Genomic DNA, 27,386 nt, shown 5'->3' on the forward strand with positions numbered 1-27,386 from the left:
AACATTCTTTACAAATGACATGTTAACTAATATTTTCTCGTCTAACAAATATTTATCCTGGACTGTTTGGTGTTTCTTGTGTGTTGTTTCCGGTGCTGATGACTATCCCGATGAAACAGATATTGATTATGTACTGCGTGGTCGTGATTGTCCTGGGCAGTGATCAAGGTTGTTTCTGCTGTTATCCTTGTTTAACATCTCAATAGTTTCAAACAAATGTAAAGCATATGCCCTAACCCTCTCTTCCACTTTTTAAAAATGAATAGGAATGTGAACCCCAAGTCGGGTTTAGAGCGCTGGTAGGCTCCAACCTTGGTCCCTAGTGGTAGGGGTTCAGGATAGTTTTAAATGGGCTGACCATGGAGTGGGCCCAAAAGACTGAAATGAGGCGGTCATCATGACCAGTGAATTAAGTATAAAGACGAAGTGGTCATTGTGACCTATGGAGGAAATTGAAGACAAAGATAAAGGAAATGTGAAGGCGACAATGGTTGTGACCGTGGGCAGAATGACTCCCATCAGCAAGTAAACAAATAAGAGTTTGTCCCACTGGGACAACAGAGATGTATGAAATGAGTGAAAGTTTGAATCATCAGAAACATTTGTACCTCGCCTTGGGTGGCTGTCAGGAGCTGTTTCATCATCTGGATTCATGAATGAGTGCATTCATCAAATAAGCACCCACAAAGACTCATCAGTGTGTTGTGAATCCTCACTCTCTGAGGGGTATGGCAATATTGTATCCTCCCGGTTTCCATGTCCATGTCCTATCATTCCCTCTAGCAGTGATACCCTGAATGTTGGATGATACTATTTAATGGTCTGGGTCAGTCTGTTTTTCCGTTTTAGTATTGTCATGTGTTTATGTTGTGGGTACACTGTCTGGGATTTGAGTAATGAGTTGGGTTTGTTCAGTTTCCTGTCTGTCAGGGGGTTATTGTGGAGTTCCGCCATGTCTTGAATGATTGAAATATGTTGTATGTCCATGCTGTCAGTTATTAGCAAGTTGTTCCAATTTGTTAGAGAGTCCATCCATTAAATCAATTAAACCATCTGGGGCTTTCTTAGGCATTGAAGCTGCAGTCGGTGGTTGTGATGGAAAAGTATGGTTTTCATCAGGGATGAGGTCTGTCTTGAGGATGTGTCAGGGGTATCCTTGGTCTGGTTATTTGCTCTAAGGCAGTATCATCTACCACACATATAGTAAGGTGGTGAGAGTGGCTGTGTTGTGTGCCATAGTCTTTTAATTGGTTTACATTGGTACCAACCAGTCTTTCCTTTAGCTTGTAGAACCTTGTATATTGAGGGGCTTGCCTTATCCACCAGGGTGTGTAGACCTGAATATTAAGGTGAGAGAAAGGAACTAGGGTGGTTTATCTGGAGCATCATCTGTTGTCCTGTTGGGTATTTGAAAGGGTTAACTTTACTGTCAAAGTAAGCCTTGCTCATTTTCCTTTTTACCCTAACCTAACAGCTGCTGCTAACTGAATATTTTCATGGGTGAGGGCAAGTTCTGTAAAGTCAAGACTGAACAAATAATCAACTCCATTTCATGGGGTGGCTGGTTATCAGGGTTTGGGAATATACTTTTGGATTGGCAGAAAGTGTTGGGTACCATCATGAGGACAAACAGGAGTACTGTGTCCCAAGTTTATTGTTCTGCTGCACCATTTTCCTAATCATCTCTTTTCGAGTGCAGTTCATCCTTCCCACAATCCCACTAGATTGGGGGTGGTATGCAAAGTGGAATTTCTGCTTGATACCACGTATCGTTATCACATTCTGTATGACTTGGCCAGTGCAATGGATTCCCCGATCTAACTTGAGACTGAGGGGTAGACCCGATCTTGTAAATACCTGTTGTGTTAGGATTTGAGAGATTGTTTTGGCTGTATTTGTCCCAATGGAAAAAGTCTTGACCCATTATGTGAAAATGTCTATGATGAGTAGATTATAGATAAATCTGTTCCTACATGATAAAAGGGGTATAATCAATTTGTAGATTTGTCCAGGGCCCTTCCACTGGATGGTTGTGCCTTAGTTCTCCCTTTCTGGATTATTTTTGGCACAGACCAGACAGTTTGCTATGTAATTAGCGACATCCTTGTGTAAGGAGAAAGTGAGGACTGCAGATGCTGGAGACCAGAGTTGAAAAGTGTGGTGCTGGAAAAACGCAGCAGGCCAGGCAGCATCCGAGGAGCAGGAGAATCAACGTTTCAGGTATAAGCCTGAAGAAGGGCTTATGCCCGAAACATCGATTCTCCTGCTCCTCGGATGCTGCCTGGCCTGCTGCGCTTTTCCAGCACCACAATTTTCAACTCTACATCCTTGTGTAAGTCAGGCCAACAAGCCGTTCTTTCAATCGTTCGTAGTGGCCTCTATTCCCTGGTGCCCATGCCCACCTTGGTATTGATATATGGTTTGATTTCTCCTGTTTTTACTACCAATCCGTCCCATACCTGTAGTTATCCCTTCATTTGGCATAAGCCTCTGGATATCCTGCTCCCACAATCCGTTTGAAGAATTATTTCGTGTTGTGCATCCTCTATATTGTCGGTCCTCAGTTTGTTTGGCTTACAATGACTGCGTTTGCCTATTCTCCTGTGGGGGGCTTCCAAAATCTCCATGAGTCCCTCTCTTAGGTAGTTCAGCTGCTCTGTGGTTACCTTCTGAGGATGTTTTATGGTAGCTTCTAATTTTAATTATACTGTATTTCCTTCCACTGGTTGCCTGCAGTACGTATTTTAATAAGGGGGCTGATGGTAGGGGTTTCCCATCATCAGAAATAAAACCCCTTCCTTCCCATAATGGTAAAAAGTCAGTGAAGCTGTTGCACACAGATGTGCTATCAGTGTACATATATGCAGGTGAAGGGAACAGATCGGGTAGCTGACTGCATAGGCCACAGCTGTTAATTCTGCAGTTTGTGCACTTAAATGGCTGGGTAATTTTAAAGCTGGTTCAACCAATGGCTGTCCTTGACTGTCAATCATGTGTAACCCACAACTAGTGATCCGACTGCCATCCTCGATGGTAGATCCATCTATATAGATTTTGATTGCAGAGACTGCCTGCCTATCACTTTGTCTCATTCCTAATAATTTCTCAAACTGTTTTGGTATAAAAGCACCAGTGGGGTGTTTAGTGGCTATGATTTGGCAGTCATGCGGATCTTCCCCATAATTTAGGTTATTAGCTCGGTAGGTGGGCACCTTGGTCCATCTGACTGATGTCCTGACCTTGAAGTGGTAGAGTCCATCGTGCAGCTTGAACTGGCTCAGTGAGCCATCTTTGATTCAGCCATTCAGCAGGAGCTGGATTAGGCTGCACGATTTAAACCAATGATGTAGTTGAAATACTGAACTGCCCTAAAGACTGCGAGATGTTGTCATTCGCACATGGATATCCTTGCTCCATTGGGCTGTAGGACCCTGGGGACATACGCCACTATGTCTGGCCTACCCTGCTGCTTTTGCAGTAGAACAGCAGATATCTGGTCTGTGACTGCAACTTCTAAGGTGTAAGTCAGGGTTGTGAACTAATAAGGCAGGTATTGTTGCGAGAGTGTGTTTTAAATCAGTTACTGCCTTTGTATGTTGGGATGTCCAATTCCAGGTAGTGGTATTTTTCAGCATCTGAGAGTGGGGCTCCCTTGGTAGCGAACTCATCAATGTGGTTCCTGTAGTATCCCACTGACCTGGGAAAGATTGGAGGGCACAAACATCTTGGAGGAGTCTGAATCATGCTTTGGAATCTATTCGCTTTTGGTCTATCTCTTTTCCCATGGGTGACTATCGTTCCCAAGTATGTAACCGTAGGCTGTAGAATTTGCGCCGCCTTTGGATTTATTTTACAACCGAGCACACGTAAAAGGTCGAGTAATTTGTCTAGGAGTTGGATGTGCTCCTTTGTTTCGATTTGTAGGAGTAGGTCATCTACATATTGGATTAGGCAGTCAGGCCGAGGAAACCTTTCTAGTCCCTTGGCTGATTGTCCATGAAAAAATCAAGGGTGAGTTATAGAATCCTTGGGGTAGACAGGTCCAGGTATAATGCTGGTCCTGAAAGGTAAATGTGAATTTGTACTGACAGGATATGACAAGGGTATGGGACCAGAAACCATTCCTGATATCAAGTACTGTGAAGTACTTTACTTGCGTGGCTTGCTTCATTATTGTGGCAGAGCTGCTGGCTACTGTTGGTGCAATGAGGGGGGTGACTTTATTAAGCTACCGATAATTGGTGGTTAAATGCCATGAACCATCTGGCTTCTTGACTGGCCAAACTGGAGCATTATTAATGGAGGCTACAGGTTGCAGCACTCCTTACTGTAACAGACTGTCAATCACCTTGGCCACCTCCCCCTCTGCTTGTCAGGGGAAACTGTATTGTTGTTGCTGTCTCAGGTCTGACCCCTCAATTATCACTTCTCCTGGGATATGCCCACAGTTATGTTTATGCTGGGCGAATAGCCCTTTGAGTTTTACAAACACCTGTTTGAGTCAGATTCTTGGTCATTGTTATGAAATTGAATCAAAACTCCCCTATTTTGCTGATCTCATTAGCATAATTTCCTGTTGAAATAATAGGTGGGGCATTGCTAACTGGAGACATCTGCCATATGCAGGCATTCACTGGATCAAAAGTAAGATTGTACCTAGTCATGTAATCGATGCCTAGTATGTATTCTGTACTTGGGGGACAGTTGACTAAGTTAGCAGGGTGCTGGCATGTTATGTCACCTAATTTAAATTCTGTCGGTTCAGTAATGTACCCCTCCTGAACATGGCCAGTAAATCCATTTAAAACAGTAGTCCCTGTGGTCCGCCAGGGCAGATCATTAAATCTTGGTGTTCAGAATTGTGTGGGAAACTCTGCTATCCCAAAGAAATTCTATGGGGTGGCCTTCTACCTCACCATTGACTAGTGATCGATATACACACTCACTCCATGTTGCACATCCATACTGGGGGACACAGAAGCCAACTGTCATGTGGATGCCTCATAGGTTTGGATTCAGGAGGGCACTTGGGTTGGCTAGTGTCCACAGCATGGACCGGACCCTGCCAAGTTGGGCCTTCTAAAGGGAGTTGGTGGCTCCCTCTATCACCCCTTGATTCCGCTGTGGTCAGTGGTCCCTGTGCCTGCGAGTATGGCCACATGTGGGTGCTACATTCTCATGCTTACTGTCCTGAGGCTGACAGTGGTAGCACTACACTGGTTGCCAAGTGTTTCCATTGCTGTGCCCCTCTATCTCTCCCCATGGCTCACTAGGTTGAACTGGGTTCCTTTGGGTTCCACTTCCTTCATTCCTCCACACCGGACTCTGGTTGGAGGTTTGGAAAGGAATCATTTTTCAGTCCTTTCTCTCTTTTTGCTCTTGTTTAGTTTATGGGCTTTTTTCTCCCACACCCGGGACATACTTCTCAGAAACCATGCCTCTTTGTGGCTTGGCTCTGTGCGATTGAAATTCACACAGTCCTTCATGCTCTGTAGGGTGTCATGGGAAACTTATGTCCTAGCCCACTTAGTTGAGTCAGCCCGGATAGTTGACCCCTGTTTATGTCTTTGTAGACTCCCGAAAAATAAACTATTGTCAAAGGCTGTTAGATGTGCTCCTTTCTTTTGCCTACACTTGTTTAACCCATCTCTGGGGTCTCCTTTGAACCTAATTGCTGTTAGAATCGCGTTTTTCATAGCGGTGAGGATTCCATCCCCTACGTTTAGTGGGGCTGAGATTGCAGACTGCACTGACTGGCTCAGACACATTACAATGAGTTTTACTTCCTCTCTCTCTCATATAACCTATGTAAAACCTTTTGTTGCCTGACCCTTTCAAAGAATGTAAATGGATCAGCCGATGGCTCAAAGTCTGGAATTTTTTAGTAATTTCCGCTAATTGTGCCACTTAAAATAGGGTAATGTATGTTATTGATGGGCATTGGCGTCCCAATGCATCTTTTGGTGGTAATCAGGTTCATTGCAACACTGGGTGTCCCCAGGGGGTGCTGAAGGAGTTGACTCCTTTGGGAAGGATGGGGGCAGACCCCAGTCTTCCGTGCACATGGTATAATGCTGCGTGTCTTCCCTGAGTTCATCCCAGTCTATCTTCTGACCTTCCCCTTCAGCTTTAACTTCCCCATATTCGCACATTATTCCATTGCGGATTGAAAGTTGGGCTTTTAACTTCTCAATCTCCTGCAGGCACAGCTGCCTGTTTCTTTTCCCAATCTATCTGGTGAATTACCTTTACTACTGCCTGTTAATCTGCGCATTTATTTCTCAATTTCTTCACTCCATTATCACCAACATCTTTAGCTGACACTGTGCATTAGGTATCCTGGTATGCTCTCTCACTGGGTTTGGAGTTGCCTCATGTATCGTTAGTTTGCTGATTTCTTTGGTTCTGAGCTGAGTTTTTCAGTTTTAACTCCATGATTTCCATTTTTGTGTCCTCTAATTCTTTACGGACTGTTTTCAATTCCTACTCTGTACCTAACAATTGTCACAGACAGCACCTCATTGCTGTGACTTTTTCAGGCTTGGACGCCTGCTTCCCTTGAATTTTCCTAAAACCCTTCCAGTGTTTTTGTCCTAGGGATCCTGGTCCCATTTCATCGTTTCAACAAAATTCTGCCTGTATAGGCCACCTTTTCTTACTAATGTATTGCCTTAGCTTCTTTTCCCAAATGGGACAATCTTCTACTCTAGTGTCTTTCTCTGCCATTCTCGATTAACAAAGGGGTATGGGATGTGAATCAGACTGAGGGTACGGCTTTCACTATTTTCTGGTCATGATCCTACCGGGTCTCTGCCGAATTTCCATGTTTAATCTTGCCTATCCCACGGAGGATTGCGCATGCAAATGAGCGCACGCAGACGCACTCTGTTTGCTTGATCAGGAGTAAATACCTGTTGGCTTTTTCTTTTAAAGAACAGTTCTGTTTAGATCTTTCTGTTCCTTTCATTTTCTTGAATTCCTGATCTTTGTGTGGACAGCTGTCCTCAAAACAATCAGCTCAGGCAAAATCTCAAGGAATATGAGGTTCTATGGGCTTCGATCTCAATATGACAGTCATTTCTTCTCAAGATCCCATCTGGGGTGCCAGTTTGTTGTATCTGCCACACTAAGTTTTAACTCTTATATCGAGCAAAGAAACTGCAAGTTGGCTCTTAATAAAAATAAATGATATTTATTTATTTAACACAATTAATACTGTAACAATTAAATGCACTATAAACTAACAATTTATCCTATAAATCTAATGAACTACCTTGTGCTTTAACTTGGATGATCATATACCACCATACTAGATCTTGGTTTTGATCCACGTGGTGGTGATCATCTGGTCATCTTCCTGTGGTCCCAGGGGTGTCTTACCTTCACAGTGGTTCATTTCAAGCTACTGCTCCTGTGGATGTTGTTGCAATGATTTGTATACTTGGTAGTTGTTCCAGTCCTTTAGTGTCCTCCAAAAATCAATCAGGGCTTGATCATCCTGAGCAATCGGACTCAACCATATGTTGTCGTGCTAATGGCAGGGTGGTCCTTGGGCATCCATTCCTGGATGTGTTAGGTGCACAGAGGTCAGGGAGCCCTTTCCAAATAAGGGTGTAAGGTGCCCCTGTGTCTGGCAAACAACTCGGATTTCCAATTGTCCTGGGGATGGCACTCAGATTAATTCTATTTAATACAAGTCAAAGTGCATTTTGTATTGTCTGCAGCTGCTGGGTTAACACTGTCTGTTTGTAGCTACAGCCTGTCTGGATTCTGCAGCGTGTTTATGAAACAGTCGCTTTGGTCAAGGCTAGTCTCAATTTCCCAGCATGCTTCATTGATTGTCCATTTTCATAAATTCATCATTTTGTCCGGCCCATCCAACCTCAAGTAGTTATAACATGTTTTGCAGGACAATTAAAAAGCCACTTGAGGATCTTGATGTGAGGAATCTTTCAGAATGAGATGTAAAATGCAAATCTGGGAAGCATTATTGACCATCATTAGTTAAGCTATTTGTGGAACTTGTACCAAAGACATAGTCACTCACATCCATTAGCTCCTTGCACAGATTCTCCCTTTAGGCTCAAGTAAGTCCCACTCTGTCCCTGATGATCCTCTTAGCCTTAATATGCTGGCTGAAGCCTGGAGGTTTCCCTTGATTCCATCTGCTAAAAATATTTTGAGACTGCTCTTTGCCCTCCTAACTTTTTTAAGCAATTTCCTATTTTTGAATGGCCTCTTCCATTTTTAGTGTGCTGTACCTGACACGTGCTTCCTTTTTCTTTATCAGACTCAATATTCCTTGATATTCTGGGTTCCCTGGCACGGTGCCCTTGCCCTTCACTCTGAAAGGTCCACAATGGCTCTGAATTCCCTCCATACTACTTTTAAGAGACACCACCTTTCCAAATATAGACTTATCTGCAAGTAGCTGCTCCCATTCTGTTTTCCAGATCCTATCTAATGAATTGAAATTGGACTTCTGTCAAGCTAGACACTTAACTTCAGTACTGCCCTTATCCTTTCTATAATGACTTTGAAAAGATTGGGGTCACTATCCCCATAATTCTTGTCAACTGAAACTTTAACCACTTGACTGGCTTCTTTCCCAAGTGCTCTAGCACTGGTCTATCAAGACTGTCCATGTATTGGCACAAAAAACTCTCTTGAATGCATGTTATAAGTTCCACCCTATGTAATCCTTTCACACTAAAGCAATTTCATTTTGTGTTAGCAAAGTTGAAGTCCCCTACAACTGTAACCATATTTTTCTGCCAGCTTTGTGATTTGCCTACATATCTGCACCAATATCTCCCTCTTACAGTTGGGAGGCCTCTAGTATAACTACAGTAAGGTAATCACTTTTTTTAAATTTTTAAGCTCTGATTGGATGGCCTCATTTGAAGACCCTTCTAAGACACCTCAGCAACATTGTTTTCTTGTCTTAATATATTAATTAGCTTGATTCAGAAATAGAAACCGCCAAAATGAATTATCAATGTCTGTGGGGTACAAGGGGACAATACCTGAGCTTGTGTTTTGGTAGTGCATTAGTTCAGTGTCTAGAAAACCAAAAGGATATATACCTATCGGCAATTTATTGACTGATTTGTGTTTTCAGGATCTTTCCCAGATGCGCAGCTTCCTTCAAAGCGACTCATTGGATCCAAGAACTTTGATTTCCTAAATTCTAAACGAGAAGAGTTTCAGGAATATCTGCAGGTATGTAAAATCTAATTTGTCGATGTATTTTTAATGTGAGTTCAGAAGTAGGGATGTCTTACTGCAGTTATACATTGTCTTGTTAAGACATGCAAGGTTTTGCTTGAAGTTTTGGTTTACCCTAATTATGAAAGGATATGGACCTGCCATAGAAGACGTGCAGCAGAGGCTCATTTGGCCGATACCGAGGGGCTGTCAAACAAGGAGAGTTTGGTTTGGCTGGAATTATATTCACTAGAATTTAGAAAGATAAAAGTGGATTTGATTGAAATGAACAAAATTTTACCAGGCTGTACAGCCTAGGTGCAGAAAGGATGTTTTCCATGGTTAGGAAGTCTATGCCCAGTGGCCCCAGTCTCAGAATACAGATTAGGCCATTTAGGACTGCGATGTGGAAATACTTCTCATCTCAATGGTGGTGAACCCGTAGAATTCTCTATCACTAAAGCCCGTGGAGGCAAAGTCACTGAATATATTCAAGAAAGAGAAATTTCAAGAATTTAAAGGGGTATGGGCTAAAGTGGGAATATGAGTCAAGATTGTGGTGCTGGAAAAGAACAGCAGGTCAGGCAGCATCCAAGGAGCAGGAAAATTGATATTTCGGGTAAAAGCCCTTCATCAGGATTCCTTTGGTGCTCTTCACGATCTCTACAGGAGAGACGTCAATGTCTAGCGGAGAGTGGTTGCTCCGTGCCCTCCTGAAGTCAACAACCATCTCTTTCGTCTTGTCCACATTCAGAGACCAGTTGTTGGCTCTGCACCAGTCCGTTAGCTGCTGCACCTCCTCGCTGTATGCTGACTCGTCATTTGCGCTGATGAGACCCATTACAGTCTTATCGTCAGTGAACATGATGATGTGATTTGACCTGTGCATCACTGCACAGTCATGTGTCAGCAAGGTGAACAGCGGTGGACTGAGCACGCAGCCCTGGGGTGACCCCGTGCTCAAGGTGATGATGTTGGAAATGCTGTTTCCAATCCGGGCTGACTGAGGTCTCCCAGTCAGGAAGTCCAGGATCCAGTTACAAAGGGAGGTATTTAGGCCTAGCAGACTCTGCCTTCCAGTCAGGTGCTGAGGAATGATTGTGTTAAATGCAGAACTGAAGTCTATGAACAGTAGTCTGACGTAGGTGTCCTCCTTCTCCAGGTGGGTGAGGGCCAGATGGAGGGTGGTGGAAATGGTATCTTCTGTTGAACGGTTTGGTCGATACACAAAGTGCAAGGTGTCTAGTGAGGAGGGCAGCAGGGTCTTAATATGCCTCATCATGAGCCTCTCAAAGCACTGTATATTGGGTGTAAGCGCAACAGGGCAGTAGTCATTGAGACAGGATGTTGAAGATTTCTTCGGCCCGGGGATGATGGCAGTAACCTTGAAGCATGTTGGAATTATGGCACAGCTCAGGGAGATGTTAAAGATGTTAGTGAGAACATCCCCAGTACACCAGAACATCCTCTGAGCACTCTGCCAGGCATGTTATTTGGACTTTTGTGAAACTTAAAGGGTTCAGATAAGATTTACAAGGATGTTGCCATGATTGGAGGGGTTGAGCTATAGAGAGAGGTTGAATAGGCTGGGGCTGTTTTCCCTGGAATGTCAGAGGCTAAGGTTTACAAAATGTTGAGGGCATGGATGTGATGTGTAGCCAAGGTCTTTTCTCCAGAATGGGAGAATCCAGAACTAGACGGTGTAGATTTAACGTTGGAGGAGATATATTTAAAAGGGACCTAAGGAGCAACCTTTTCTTGTAGAGGGTGATGTGTGAGAGTGTGTGGAATGAACTGCCAGAGGTGGTGGTGGAAGCTTTTACAATTAAAACATTTAAAAGGCATTTAGATGAGAATGAATAGGAAGGTTTTAGAGGGATATGGGCCAAATGCTGACAAATGGGACAAGATTAATTTAGGATATCAGGTAGGCATGGACAAGTTGGACAGAAGAGTCTGTTTCTCCCTGTACATCCGTGCTATAATATCTTCAGTCCTGCATCGGAGAGGTAATTTTCTGCACCTTTATACAAAAATAAAAATTTAACAGATAAAACAAGTAAACCCCAAGTAAATTTCTTGGATAATAAAAGATTCTTCAACTTTGTGGTAAAAATATCCCTTTGATGTTTGCCTCTAATGATAAGTATCTTGGGAGACAGTTGACATTTAATTGTCAAAAATTTGTGAGATTGAGTTGAACTAACATCTCAGCATATGTTCCCTTTTAAAGTAACTTTGTATCTTAATTGATTTCCACATGTTTCGCTTTCCACCATTATTAGCTCACAGAATATCTGACTTTTCTTATCTGAATTCTGACAGACAATATGCCACTTTAACCTCAAGTGTTTCTTTTTTGGAGGGAAGAGCACATTTTTGAAACACTATTGCCATTCCTTCACTGTCACTGGGATAAAATCCTGGAAACATTTGCAGTGGTGTGAAGAAGAGCTGAGTTCTTGCCCCCACCCTGTTCGGCGGCATCTTCCCAGACATGGTGAAGCATGCCTTTGGAACATCAACTGATGGTGTCCACCTCCACGCCAGATTAGACGGGAGGCTATTCAGACTGTCCTGGCTGAGGACGAAAACCAAGGTTTGTGAATTACTCATCAGGGACATGTTGTTTGTAGACGATGTGGCACTGGCAATACACTTGGAAGAGCAACTGCAATGCCTTGTGGACAATTTCTCAAGATTTATGGACTTCAGCTTGATAATCAGCCTGAAGAAGACCGGCATATTGGGTCCTGGTTACCAATCAACATTACCATCAACAACTATGAGCTGAAGGTAGTCCATGAGTTTACGTGCCTTGGCTCTACCATCATGGGCAGTCTCTCCCTAGACTCTGAGATCAACAGACTGATCAGATGAGCAGCCTCAACATTTGTCAGGCTGACAGAGTCTGGGAGAGCAGAAAGCTGATGACGCACACCAAAGTTGCAGTCCACAGGGCCTGCGTTCTCAGCACACTGCTTTACGGCTGCGAAACCTGAAGCCTCTACTCCAGATGAGCGGTGTCTCAACGCCTTCCACCTTCATAGCCTGAGACACATCCTGGGCATCAAGTGGACTGACTGAGTCGCCATCAATGAAGTTATGGCCCGCACCCAGATACCCAGTCTCTTCATCCTGCTCCAACAACATCATCTCCGCTGGATGCGCCATGTACGCCACATATCAGACAGGAGGATCCTGAAAGACCTGCTGTACGGGCAACTGGCCTCTGGCAAGAGAGCTCAAGGGTGGCAAGAGAGCCCCATCTTTGTTTCAAAGATGTTTGCAAGAGAGACATGAAATCACTGAACATGAACGTCGAGAAGTGGGATGATATTGTAAGCGATTGTTCTCACTGGAGGCTGGAATTACACACAGTTTAAAAAGAGAAGAGAAGCTGAGGCTTGCTGTTGAAGAAAAATACACCCCCTCCCCCCGATAAAACAGCACCAAGACAACATCGGACGACAGTGCCTTCAAGTGCAGTCGAAACTGCCACTCCCATGTAAGCCTCTATCGCCACAATAGACACTGCTCTACCAACAAAGATTGAAGTAAGACTTCCCAGGTGCAGATCCCTGGTCTCGTGAGACTAACGGATGCCACCAGTGACCCTTTCAAAGTAACATTGCATCTTAATTGATTTCCACATGTTCTGTTTTCCACCATTATTAGCTAGCTGATCGTCTGTCCTTTCTCATCTGAATTCTGACAGACAATATGCTACTTTAACCTCGGATGTTTCTTTTTGGGGGGAAGCACATTATTGAAAGGCTATTGCCATTTCATAACTGTCACTGGGATAAAATCCTGGAATGCCTGCACCACGTTGTCTTCAGCGGTTAGGGAAGCAACTCACCATTACCGTTGGGGATGAATAGGAATGAGCAATAGATTATACTGAAAACTTATAATAGAGTGCAGAACAAGCAATGTATTTTCCAGCTGGCGATGTTGGTTCATCTGGGATCTAATTATGGTTATGATTGTAGTTCCAGCTTTTGTTTTATAACTCAAACCTTCCATACTCAGCAACATCCTGGTAAATCTCTTCTGAACCCTCTCCAGTTTGATGATGATAATCCTGTAACTGGGCGACCAAAACTGGATGCAGTAGTCCAGGAGAGGCCTCACCATTGTCCTTTACAACCTCAACATGACTTCCCAGTTCCTATGCTCTGAGCAATGAAGGCAAGCGTGCCAAATGCCTTTTTAACCACCCTAGTCAAAGGACTGTTGTTTTAAATAATTTGAAATTGATAATTCTCCTTTACTATTAATTTAAATATTGGAAGAGTCCCTTGCTTTGGCTAAGTAATTGAAATGTTTGACAGGATGGGTGTTTCACGGGGAGAAAAGATTTTAAAACAAAATATGACACCAAGCCACATAAAAAAAAAATTAGAATAGCTGGCAAAAGCTTGAACAAAGAGGAAAGTAACAGGAAATTCCAGAGCTTAGGGCCGATGAACCTAAAGGCAGATCGAAGTCTGGGACTCTCCTGCGTCTTGGAGTGCAAATGTTTTGAATGATTGCAAAGCTGAGGAAGGTTATGTAGATAGGGAGAGGTAAGATCTTTGGCAATGAGGATGAGAATTTTAAAATCAAAATGTTAGCTATTCAGGGGGGCAGTATAGGTCAACGAGTTGAGGGATTATGGTTAGAATGGTATTGGATATGAATTAAGATAGGCAGCAGAGTTTTGAATGGCAGCAAATTTAGTGGTTAGGACTGGGCATGCTGGCCAGCGGTATATTAGAGTAGTTGAGTCAAAAAGTAACAAAGGTGTTGGAGAGGATTTCGCTGGAAATAGCACTAAGCCAGGAGTGGAATCAGATGATGTCATGGAGATGAGAATTGGAAGTCTTAATGATGATGTCGACATACATTCAAATATAACACCAAGATTGCAGATGGCCCAATTAGCTTAAATAGTTGACAGGGAGAGCAGTGGAGCTGATGAATAATAGTTACTTGTAGGAAATTACTGCTCATTGTACTCCGTCAACTGAGCAATCTGACATTTAGAGATAGTGGACCAGATAAGGGTTATGGTGAGGTGAGAACTGGGTATCAGCACAGTATGTTTGGAAACTTACTTGTTTTTGATTTATATTTCCAAGAGTCAGATGAGAAAAAGGGGGTCCTTCTCCAAAGATAATAATCTAAGAATGCCCTTAAACAAAGTTCAGAAATTAGTTGTGAATGAACTGCCTTCACTTGAATATTTCATAATAGTATAACTGACTATGATGTTAGTCTAGATTTCCTGTTGTAAGTTCTAAATCAAGTGCTAACTTAATTATAGTAAGTAGGTTAAAATAACCCATTTGGAAAATTGAGTGTTTAAGGTCCAAATGTTCTAGTTAAACCATGAAGTTGATTTAATACTTAAACTTTATTAATAGAATTTGCTGAAACACCCAGAACTAAGCAACAGCCAACTCCTGGCCGATTTTTTATCCCCAGATGGCTGTCAATCACAGTTTCTTGAAAAAATTCTTCCGGATGTAAATCTGGGTGAGTATAATGATCTCTTCAGACCATGCTGCATATTGCATTTAGTCTAGTTTTTTTAAAATGTAAAATGAGTAATTCATCATTGTAACTGATACGACTCAGAATTATTGAAGTAGACACAGTCTTGACGTTAAAAAGAAATTCAGATTAGAAACTTGTGCTATTATATGTTTATATAATAACATGTGGCAAATAACAGACATTAATGAAGCTTTATGCAAACATTGATTAACAACATGCTTGTGTCACAATGCAGTGGGTGTCAGTGCATAATGCCTTTAGCTGTAGCCAGCCAGCAATTTTCTTCAGGTTCAAAAAATATATTTTTCGGAAATTGACCGCAATTCAAATAATATGTATGTGATTAATTAGTTATCTGAACTTAAATTTTATGTTGGGATTGTGTACTTTTATAAAATTGAGTAATCATGTCATTGCGTCATAGAATTGTATAGCATGGAAACAGACCTTTTGGTTCAACTCATCCATGCCAACCAGTTATCCTAAATTAATCTAGTCCAATTTGCCAGCATTTGGTTCATATCCCTCTAAACTCTTCCTATTCTTATACCACTCTAAATGCCTTTGAAATATAGTGATTGTAATGGTCTCTACCTCTGGTAGCTCATTCCACACGCATCACCCTCTACAACCCTTCAAAATCTTTCTCCTCTCACCTTAAACCTATGCCCATTAGTTTTGGATTCCTCTAACCTGGGGAGGTTTTGGAATGTGTTTGGGACATATTTCAAATGGATCCAGTTCTGAATAAAGAATGAACTCTGATTCAGATCAGTTCTAGAACTTTTCTTGACATCTCCACTTACTGCCTTTTCTTCACCTCAGCTTGATTAGTACTGCCCAGTTTTGATTGAGTTCACAAGGTTTGGTAGAGAAGCTGAAATAATGATTGGGGGTTTAGTGTCTCACTCCAGCCCTCTGCTGTTTTAACTAGAATGATATTTCCAATGTGAAGGTCATGACCCATTGACATCATTAATGCTGCAATGAGATTGATAATTAAAATTGTGGATAGTCAGACAGTGCCAAATTGGAGCATGGCTAGGAGGTACAAAGTTTAAATTTTGTTTGTCATTGGAAGGATTCTTTGAGGACCAGAGGAGCAGGATTACACTCAATGCTCCATCAACAATTATCTGCTCTTAGTTTCCAGCTCCCCCCACCCTGACCATCACCTTCTGCACCTCTCTTTGTGTATGTGCTGACATCGTGCATCCACCTCAGTTTTTGCTCTCTTAAATCTTGAAATCACTCTTGCCAGTATTGTGCAAGAGAATCCGAAAAAGATCTCTCACAGAGGAATTGATTTCAACCATCCAGATTTTGAGTTAAAATTGGGGATTGTGTATGTGTCGTTACGAGTTTGTCCATTGTGAGAAATGTTGTAATTTCCTACTATATAGCTAAATCCCAACACAGGCTAGAGGGAATGAGAAAGTATGAACTGACAATGAAAGCTGAAAGTATAAATGAATTTGGCAACGAATACTCAATGGATATAGCAAGCACTTAAATTGTAGAGAGAAGTTGTTGAATAGAGCTGGAGTTTAAACCACTTGTAAACAGAACGCAAGAATTTGTTAATAACTGAATTAGGATTCCTCAAATACGATATGGTGTTATCTGTTATAGGGAAGATTATCAAGTCTGTCCCTGGAAAACTCATCAAGGAGGTAAGTTCCAATATCTTTTTTATTTACAGTGATTCATCTGCACAATGTTGTCAGTCAAGGTGAGCAGATCACATGTTCCCAGGTTTTCACCTAGAATGGATTGCTGGGGAATGTACAAGAGTAATATTTCACAAACGCCCATTCAGTTGTGTAACTGTTTCATTTAACGTAATCAGTGCATTTGGAAATGAAAACTGCCACTACCTTGTGTTTGATACGCTCTTGAATGATTTCAATAGAAAGTGTAATTGTTCAATCTGCAGGCAAGTTAAGAAAAATGTTGTTAGCCCAGATTTGATCTACATGCACGTTGAACCTCAGAGACACAAATAGGAACTTGATAGTACGGAATCTGCTGAAAAACTTTTTTGTTGAAACGTTTTGTTCTGATCAGGATATTTTACAAGAATACAAATTCAAAGGGAAAACCATGAGAGGAGAGTCCTAATTGTTTAGAAAATAAAATCTGATACGTAGAGACGTTGCTATGGATTGACTGGTAACAGCCAGGCTTTAAAATTTTAAACCAGGTTGGTTGACTTTGATTCATCAAAGTATTGTCCTGAGAAATGAACCAATGAATGGCTGTCTCTTTTCTGTTGCAACAGGCAATTTACCAACTAATCGACATTCTTCTCTTATACAGTATAAATGTTAGTTTTCCTCTTGAATTTGTTTGTACAAATGAGTGCAAAATAGAAAGCTTTAGCAGATCTTCATTTTTTTCATCAATTCTCTAGTTCTTAATGACCAAGTGGCTATTTATACACCTGATACATATGTACAAAACAGACAAAATTTGGATAGCAGCAACATAACTTACAGTTAAGAGCAGATAAACTAAGCTTTCAATTGAATTTCCTTAGTAGTGTGTTAAGTTCAAGGCTTTCCCTGTTTTCGTTTTCAAATTTACTGCTAAAGTGAGACAGTCCTAAGGTTGAATGTGAATTTATGCAAAATGAGGTTAACTATTGCTTTTCACCTTTTGGATAATATTTCCTCAATCATCTTTATAGCTTGGTCTTGCCATGAACTGATCTGAATATATCCTTTGCATATTACTGGTCAATGCCACATCATGTATCACCTTTAGGAAGAGGGTCCTAATATAGAGACTATTCTCATTAATGAAAACTCAGAGGAAATCTTGCTGTCAATTTGTCCAAACCTCCGTGATTCAGCTGATCCATTTGTTATGTTAGAGGATTCCTAACTGACTTCACGTTTAAAACATAACCTGCAGCTAGTAGAAATATGAAACAAGTAAGCGAAACATTCAACAAGTCAAAACTTTGACAAAGGGTCCAGCTTGAAATGCTGAAACCTTTGTTTATCGCAAAAGATGCTGCTGAATTTTTGAGTTAAGTTTTTTTTTGTTTGCGCTTGTTCTTTATTTATGACTGATCTCTTTGCACTCAGCTGAACTCAATCTGCCATGTGATGGAAGTCTGTTCTTAGCTGCAATCAACCCACTTGGCCTTGGCCTTTGGATTGTCATTGCAACTCATTCTTTTTATGAACGTGCATTCGTTGAAATTCTGACTGATGTTAATGTGATGGAGGAACCTGGTTGGGATCAGTTTACTTATATGACATGACAAATCTAGTAGTACAAAGGGCCTGTCAGAAACTGATAAGTAACTCAGTCTGATAACATCTTACAATTTTAACTATTAACTTTGTCACATGGTCAGGCCAAATTCCTCCTCAATAAATTTGTTCAACTGATCATCAAATTGCAGTAATCCAAAATAACAAATAAAATTAGAATTAGAGCTTAGGTTTTATTGTCACATGTGCTCATGTACGGAAGTACAGTAAAAAGTTTACAATGTCACCCTCATGGTGCTGTACCTAGGTACAAATCTTAGCTACGAAGAGAAATAAAGAAAGAAAAGGTCACTTTACCTTAGTAATTCATAGGTAAGTTAGAAAATAAGACATGCAGCTAAAAGGATAAGCCTACAGTCAGATAAACATTACATTCAGTTGAGGGGCTTCCATATGTAGTCTGACTGGCCCCTCAAGCCACTGACTGCCTGCACCAGTCCCCAGTCCAACAAATGTCCCTGCTCTGCTCAGTGCCTCCAGCTCCCTGTGCTCTGGGTTTAAGCCTGCTCTGCACCACTCCATTCAAGCCCTCAGCTGCTCCAAGTTTAGTTTTTTTTAAAAAACAACTTTAAACTCTTAGTAAAAAAAGGGAGAAGATGAAAAAGGAAAGAAAAAGAAAAAAGCATACGGATAGATGAACCCCGAGCTAAGGAGACTGGATGCTCCCTCCTCCACTTCTGCATTTAGGTATGAAGAATGATCAATTGTTTTAATTGGTTCGTTGCCTAAATAGGGCTAGTGATGCATTACTGTGCACTATTTCATGCACATCTGATTAAGTGAACCACTAGTTCTTTTTTCTGCTGCACGCATGTGCTTGGTTCCAAGGTGCTGAATATGTTTTGCCATTCACGTGACAACATTTTTGGTTATTATGTGCATCTGGGCAGATTGTTTAACTATGGGGTTGAAGCAAACAAAGTACAAAGTGGTGTGCAGTTCTCAGCAGGCGATGCTGGATCGCTAACAGAAGCTGGCACGTACATCATTTTTCTCTAGATTGGAGGCCAAATTGTTGTCTATTTGCTGTTGCACTGACCGAGATCTGATAACTCCAGGTGACTTTCTCTAGCTATTGTTCATTGAAACTATAACTTCTATTAAATAGAAAATGTATTAGTTCGATATTTTCTTTAAAGAAGCTATTAATCAAATTGAAAAGTAACATAAGTACAATGGCATTCCCTACGCTACTTTATATTTAGCTGCACCTTCCTCATTTTATGTCTGCCTTTCTTTCAAATTGTGCAACATGAGTAGCATGTATGAAGCTGTATTTATTTCCCTGTTTCGGTTGCAGAAAGGCCAACATCTGGAGTCATTCCTCACAGCATTTATCAACTCCTGTGAGGCTCCCAAACCTAAACCAAGTAGACCAGAACTCACCATTCTCAGTCCTACTTCGGAAAACAACAAAAAGGTAAATTTGAGAGCAAGTGTATTTGGCAGGTAATTTGTGGGAAGAGCCAATCAATGTTACATATTGACCTTTTTTTCTTAAATCACACTTGGTAATTCAGTGCTTGCTGAAATTGTAACACAATTCTTATTCAGTAGATTCTTCAGAGGGGTCACTAGATCTGAAATGTTAACTCTTGATTTCTATCCACAAATGCTGCGAGACGTGCTGAGCTTTTCCAGCAATTTCTGTTCTTGTTTCTGATTTCCAACATCTGCGGTTCTTTCAGTTTTTTTAGATATTCATCATCTGCTCTGCAGTTGAGATTATATTATGATTAACATTTGCAATAGACTCCCAAATGTTTGTCCATGTATTTGGTAATCCCAAAGTAATGAGTAATTTTGATGAATTTAATCATTTTGAACTTGGACACTTAATTTGAGACTTGGCTAACGTTAAACTTTGGAAGGTGGCGATGCTAGTCCATTGATCTTTGATATGTGACTATGTTGGTGTATGATGGCTATTTGAAAAATTCACACTACAATTTGTAGTTTAACGAGAAGCAAATCGTCAGTGAAAAAGTTGAAGTAAATGCTTTCACATTGCAACTTTGTGAAAAATCTATTCATTTTCAGAATTAACACTGTTTACAACAAGAATAATATTTATATATTGCAGCAGCAACTGTCTACCACATCTATTTTCAAGAGTCAGGATTTAGTGCTGTTTTTGAGATATGTATGTCTAGAGGACATTTCAAATTCAGTAATAATTCTTCTCTGTTTTATTCCAAATTTATTTCAGATTTTTTTAATGGATATGAAGGTATTTGAGAGGTATGGGGATAACACAGGAAGGTTGAATTGAGGTGGATCATTCATGATCATCTTTGACAGTCAGGGTAGTCTTTGCCAATGCCCAATAAAAAAGCTAAAAGACATGTTATGGTCCAGGCCAGACCCCCTCAAAACATTTCAAGAAGGTAGCCCAACCCCTAACTTTCTAGTTGTTTAAAGCAATTGTAAGGTGGATATTCCAGGAATGATGCAGCTGATCAAACCACTTAGTTTCAAACCAAACAGCATTGATTTACAGACTACCAAATGAAACACAAGCAAGAGAAAACAGAATTTAGAAATATTTGAAAACCGGAACTGACATGATATCCTCCACACTTAACATAAAGCTGTTCCGATTTTCTGTAACATCCTATAAACACATCCCTTGATTCAAACACAGGTTCTTTCAGGGGAGAGAGATGGCAGAGAGAATCAGCCAGGGATCATTGGCTGAAGCATGGAACTCTCTTTTCACTGCAGCCGCTTTCTTTGACTAGTAGCTTTGAACAGACCGCTTGCTAAAAACTAAACCAAACGAGAAAAATACCTGAACAGGGAGAACTGGTCACTTTTCCCTTTCATTGTACAAGTGTTTTAAAATAAAACCCGAAAGACCTTTTCCCTGATTATTGCCTTAGGCACTATCTGTTAGCCAGAACCAAAATGGCCTTATTCTAGACAAATCCCCTCAATAACAAGTATACTGTTTTGGATACTGTTCTGGGGGACAACGTATCAGGGATACAGGTCTCTGGCACAGAGTCTGTCCCTGTTGCTCAAAAGGAAAGGGGAGAGAGGAGGAGAGCATTAGTCATTGGGGACTCCATAGTTAGGGGAACAGATAGGAGATTCTATCGGAATGAGAGAGATTTGTGATTGGTGTGTTGCCTCCCAGGTGCAAAGGTCCGTGATGTCTCGGGTTGTGTTTTGGGCCCCTTAAGGGGGACAGGGAGTAGCCCCAAGTTGCGGTCCACATAGGCACCAACAACATAGATAAGAAAAGGCATGGGGATGTAATAGAAAAATTCAGGGAGCTAGCTGGAAGCTTAGAGCTAGAGCAAACAGTTGTTATCTCTGGTTTGTTACTCATGCGACATGCTAGTGAAGCGAGGAATAGGGAGAGAGAGCAGTTGAACACATGGCTACAGCGATGGTGCAGGAGGGAGGAATTCAGATACCTGGATAATTGGGGCTCATTCTTGTGTAGATGGAACCTCTACAAACAGGATGGTCTACACCTGAGCCAGAGGGCTATCAATATCCGAGGTAGTGGGGGCCGGGGGGAGATTTGCTAATGCTCTTTGGGAGAATTTAAACTAGTTCAGCAGGGATATGGGAATCTAAACTGTAGTTCCAGTGTCCCGGAGATTGAGAGTAGTGAGGTCATGAATAAGGTTTCAAGGTCAAGCAAGTAGGAATGTTGTTTGAAGTGTATCTACTTCAATGGCAGGAGCATCTGGGATAAGGTGGGTGAACTTGCAGCATGGGTTGGTACCTGGGACTTCGATGTTGTGGCCATTTCGGAGACATGGGTAGAGCTGGAATGATTGTTGCAGGTTCCAGGGTTTAGATGTTTCAGTAAGAACAGGGAGGTTGGTAAAAGAGGGGGAGGTGTGGGGAGCATTGTTAGTCAAGGACAGTGTTATGGTGGCAGAAAGGACGTTTGATGAGGACTCGTCTACTGAGGTAGTATGGGCTGAGGTTAGAAACAGGAAAGGAGAGGTTAACCTGTTGGGAGTTTTCTATAGACCTCTGAAAAGTTCCAGAGATGTAGAGGAAAGGATAACAAAGATGATTCTCGATAGGAGTGCAAGTAGCGGTAGCTGTTAACTTTTCTAATATTGACTGGAAATGCTATAGTTCGAGTATCTTAGATGGGTCAGTTTTTGTCCAATGTGTGCAGGAGGGTTTCCTGGCACAGTATGTAAATAGGCCAACAAGGGGCCAACACACTGAATTTGGTACTGGCTAATGAATAGGGCCAGGTGTTAGATTTGGAGGTAGGTGAGTACTTTGGTGATAGTGACCACAATTCAGTTATGTAGGTATATACCTCAAGGTAGGAGTTGTAGGTGGGGGAAAGGCAATTATGATGTGATTAGGCAAAATTTAGGATGCATAGGATGGGAAAGGAAACTGCAGGGGATGGGCACAATAGAAATGTGGAGCTTGTGCAAGCAACAGATACTGCGTGTCCTTGATAAGTACGTAACTGTCAGGCACGGAGAATGTGGTCAAGCGATGGAACCGTGGTTTACTGAAGAAGTTGAATCTCTTGTAAAAAGGAAGAAGGAGGCTCAGTTAGGGCGCTTCAGTGTTACAAGTTATCCAGCTGGAGTTGTGGATAGTGCAGAAGGATGTTGTAGGTTACAGAGGGACATAGATAAGCTGCAGAGCTGGGCTGGGAGGTGGAAAATGGAGTTTAATGTGGAAAAGTGTGAGGTGATTCACTTTGGAAGGAGTAACAGGAATGCAGAGTACTGGGTTAATGGTAAGATTCTTAGTAGTGTGAATGATCAGAGAGAACTCTGTGTCCATGTGTACAGATCCCTGAAAGTTGCCATCCAGATTGATAGAGTTGTTAAGAAGGCATATAGTGTGTTAGCTTTTATTGTTCAAGGGATTGACTTTCTGAGCCATGTGAGCATATTGCAGCTGTACAAAACTCCGGTGCGGATGCACTTGGAGTATTGCATAGAGTTCTGGTCGCTGCTTTATAAGAGAGACGTGAATACATTGGAAAGGATGCAGAGGAGATTTAATAGGATGTTGCCAGGTATAGAGGGAAGGTCTTATGAGGAAAGGCTGAGGCCTTGATGTTTTCGTTGGAAAGGAGATTAAGAGGTGACTTAATTGAGACATACAAGATAATCAGAGAGTTAGATAGGATGGACAGTGAGAGCTTTTTTACTCGGATGGTGATGGCTAGCACGAGGGGACATAGCTTTTTTTTTTATAGATATTTTTATTAGAGATTTAACATTTTTACAAGTTTACAAAAATAAACAAAACTCTCAAATACAAACATTGAGATACAATTAAATCAAATATACAATAGCCAAAATTTAACAAAAGGAAAAAATACCGAAAAAGAAAAAAAAACAAAACTCAACTGTCGACTAATCTAACCTACAACTAACCAGAGTGTATATTTAAGTCTCTTACATGCTCGGAATGTGTTAACATCAAATGTAATAAAACCCGTATTTGTGCGGGATTCCTCTCCTAAGGGGCCCCGGACCAGCCAGGTTTGTAATCTCAATTAAATAAAAGCCCTTGTTAGGATAGCCGAAATATCTGTATTTACGGAATTCAAGAAGGGCTGTCATATTTTATAAAATAATTTGGTCTTTCAGTGCACCATATTTGTAAGGAATTCATGGGGAATACATTCCATAATTAATCTGTGCCAATTTGAAAGTCCAGGGGGCCCTCAGCCACCCAGTTTACCAAAATATTTTTCCTTGCACAGAAAGAGAGAATAGAAAATAGTCTCTTCCCGTACATGTCCAGGGAGGGAAAGTTCGAAAAGCCCAAAAGGAGAGATACAGGATCCACTTTAATTTCCGTTCCTAAAATTTCTGTCGGGCTACTTGCTACTTTAGTCCAATATCTACGGATCTTCTGACAGGTCCACAGGCAAGGTACAAGAGTGCCCACCTCTATTTTACATTTGGGACACATTGGAGATGCTCCTGCCTTAAATTTTGCCAATCGATTCGGTGCTATATGGGCCCTATGAAGTATCTTCAGCTGGATAGCCTGGGTTCTGTTACAAATAGTAATTCTTCTAGCGTTTTCCCAAATATCATTCCATGTTTCTATAGAGATTTCTAGTCCCAAATCCTGATCCCATGTTTTAAGCAGGTTATCCATATCTCCCGATACTTCATCATGTAGTAAATGATAAATACTACTGATGGAAGATACCCCCACTGGTCGTAGGACACTACATTCTCTATCTGATTTATAAAGACTACCTAATAACGTAGTCGTCTTCTGTATATAGTCTCGAATTTGGAAGTATCGAAAGAGGTCTCCATTAGGTAATCCGAATTTCTGATGCAGCTGTTCAAAAGACATCAAGACCCCATCTTTAAATAGGTCCCCTAGACATGAGATACCCCTGGATCTCCAGAGTTTAAAAGTGGCATCTGTAAACCCCGGTTGGAATCCCCATGCTCCCACTATCGGTGCATAGGGGGATGTTTTATGTGAGTTGCCCTCATTTTGCCGCATTATATTCCAAGTCTTAATTGTGTTTAGTATTATAGGGTTTTTACAGTGATCTGTAATGATTTTCCTCTTGTCTGAAAATAAAAGGTTATTAAGTGGGTATTTTACTTGAGAGGCCTCGATGTCCAACCAGATTGATTGTAGATCAGACAAGACCCAATCAGCTATGTAACTTAATAGGGAACTTAACTGATATCTCCTAAAATCTGGGAAGTCCAATCCTCCCCTTGTCTGTGGAAGCTGTAGCTTCTTCAGCTTAATGAGGGGCCGTCTATGATTCCAGATAAAGGAACCCAGCCACCATATAATTTACGTAGAGCCAGCCTCGGCAGCATCACCGGAAGCATTCTCATAGGATATAGGAGACGGGGCAGGACATTCATTTTGATTAGTGCTATTCTACCCAACCAGGAAATTGGAAGGTCTCTCCATCGCTGGAGGTCCTGCCTTATCCTTTCCAGTAAATGTGCAAAATTAGCCTTACACAACTGACCAAATACTGGGGTAATAAAAATGCCGAAATATAAGAAGCCCTCCAGGGACCAACGAAAGGGAAAAAGGGATCCGTCCACTAAGTGGGGTATCAGAGCAAGGCCACCCATTGGCATAGCCTCCGATTTTGAAAAATTAATTTTATAACCTGAGAATGCGCTAAATATATTAATAACTTGGATTAGGTGAGGTACGGACATCAGAGGATTACTGAGGAGTAGAAGAACATCATCTGCATAAAGGGTAATTTTATGTTTACCTGTACCAATCCTCGGGGCCGTTATATTAGGATCAGCTCGTATAGCTTCTGCTAGTGGTTCAATTATTAGCGTAAATAACAATGGCGAGAGAGGACATCCCTGACGGCAGTCCCTACCCACATTGAAGCTATCTGAACCTAATCCATTGGTAACCACAACTGCTTTGGGATCACTATACATTGTTGAGACCCATTTGGTAAACACCTGTCCAACGCCAAACCTTTCCAATGTGTAAAACAAATATGACCATTCGACCCTATCAAATGCCTTTTCCGCGTCTAATGAAACTACTACTCCTGGTATCTTTCCCTGATGACAAGCTTGAATCATATTCAAAACCCTTCTAATATTATTAGATGATCTACGGCCCTTAATAAACCCCGTCTGATCCTCCTTTATAATATGTGGCAGGACCCTTTCTAGTCTCAATGCTAACGTTTTAGAAAGGATTTTAAAATCTACATTTAGCAAGGATATTGGTCTGTATGACGTACAATCTTCTGGATCCTTTCCTTTTTTAAGGCTAAGAGAGATATTTGCCTCTTTCAGCGAAGGCGGGAGACAGCCCTGACTATATGCATAGATATACATGTCCATAAGTGGACAAGCCAATATTTCTGTAAATTCTTTATAGAATTCAGCTTGAAAACCATCTGGGCCAGGTGCCTTACCGCTCTGAAGTTGCCTAATTGCATCAAGTATTTCTTGGACTGTTAGAGGAGCATTTAGGACCGATACCTGTTCTGGAGTTAGGCCCGGAAAGGTCAAATTTTTAAAAAATGACTGCATCCTCCTAGTCCTGTCTTCACAATCCTGCGATTTATATAACTCAGAATAAAATTCTCAAGATCGCATTAATCTTTTTATGATCATGAGTCAAAATACCCGTACTTTCCTTGATAGACGTAATAGTCTGAGGGGCCTTTTTTTTCTTTGCAAGAAATGCTAAGTATCTACCCGGTTTGTCGCCATATTCATATAACCTTTGTTTTCCAAATAATATTTCCCTCTTGGCCGTTTGAATAAGCGTAGTGTTTAGAGCTGTCCTAAGAGCCATAATCCTTTGCAATTTAATAATAGAAGGTTTATCAGTGTATGCTGTTTCAGCTGCTTTTAGGTGAGCTTCAAGCAGACGCTGTTGTTCTCCCTTTAATTTTTTCTGAGTCGCTGAGTAGGAGATGATCAAACCTCGCGTGTAAGCTTTGATGGTCTCCCACATCATTGATGGGTTGCTAGCCGTACCTGAATTAATTTCTAAAAAAGTTTTAAATTCTTGAGAGAAGTACTTTACAAATTTACTATCTTTCATTAGGAAGAGGTCCATTCGCCAATGCCGAGGGGATGTCCCATTGTTCCTCGCCTTAGTTTCCATATATAAGCAGTGTGGTCGGAAATTGCTCTACTACCTATTTTACAGGATGAAATGGAATTTTAAAAAATCGAGGGGGCAAAAAACATATCAATTCTGGTATGACATTTATGTGGATTGGAGTAGAAAGAAAAATCTCTGCCCTGTGGATGAAGACATCTCCATACATCTACTAATCCTAATTCTTTGTTCAGATCCACCAATTGTCTAGATCTGGGAGACTGTTGGGAATCCTATCTATTTCCGGATCCATAATACAATTAAAGTCTCCCCCTATAATTGTATGACGGGCACCAAAAGCCATCAATTTTGAGAAGGCTTCTGTTATAAATTTAAAGGGGTGTGCCGGGGGGGCAGTACAAATTTAAAATCCCATATTCCTCTCCATTTATAAGGGCTTTAATCAAAATATATCGTCCAGATTCGTCTTTTATCTGATTTAGGATTTTGAAAGGGAAATTCTTCCGAACAAGAATAACAACTCCCCTGCTTTTTGAGCTAAAAGAAGAAAAAAAGGCCTGATCAAATCCACCCTGTCGTAATTTTAAGTGTTTTTTATCCGACAGGTGTGTCTCCTGTAGGAGAGCAATATCAACTCTTTCCTTCTTAAGATTTGATAATATTTTCTTCCTTTTGACTGGTGAATTACTCCCCTTGACATTCCAGGTGCACTACTTAACCGACTGATCAACTGGGCAAATCATCTGGGCAAATCCGAGACCCTTCGGGATGGGAAACCCTATCCAGAAC

General features: G+C 41.3%; 1 protein-coding gene across 5 annotated transcripts in view; it reads left to right on the top strand.

Moving 5' to 3' along the window:
* The window catches only part of snx14 (sorting nexin 14), a 233,237-nt gene that overhangs the window by 142,359 nt on the left and 63,492 nt on the right, over positions 1 to 27,386 (top strand). For all 5 annotated transcript variants that reach the window (XM_043696232.2, XM_043696228.2, XM_043696230.2 and 2 more), the window contains 4 exons: positions 9,122 to 9,222; positions 14,619 to 14,730; positions 16,384 to 16,424; positions 19,336 to 19,455. In XM_043696232.2, the coding sequence (XP_043552167.2) occupies positions 9,122 to 9,222; positions 14,619 to 14,730; positions 16,384 to 16,424; positions 19,336 to 19,455 (374 nt within the window). The remainder of the gene's footprint in view (positions 1 to 9,121; positions 9,223 to 14,618; positions 14,731 to 16,383; positions 16,425 to 19,335; positions 19,456 to 27,386) is intronic.

Source organism: Chiloscyllium plagiosum, unplaced genomic scaffold (genome assembly GCF_037043375.1).
Source record: "Chiloscyllium plagiosum isolate Xiang-an unplaced genomic scaffold, Cpla_swu_hap1 HiC_scaffold_10, whole genome shotgun sequence".
Classification (NCBI taxonomy): Eukaryota; Metazoa; Chordata; class Chondrichthyes; order Orectolobiformes; family Hemiscylliidae; genus Chiloscyllium; species Chiloscyllium plagiosum.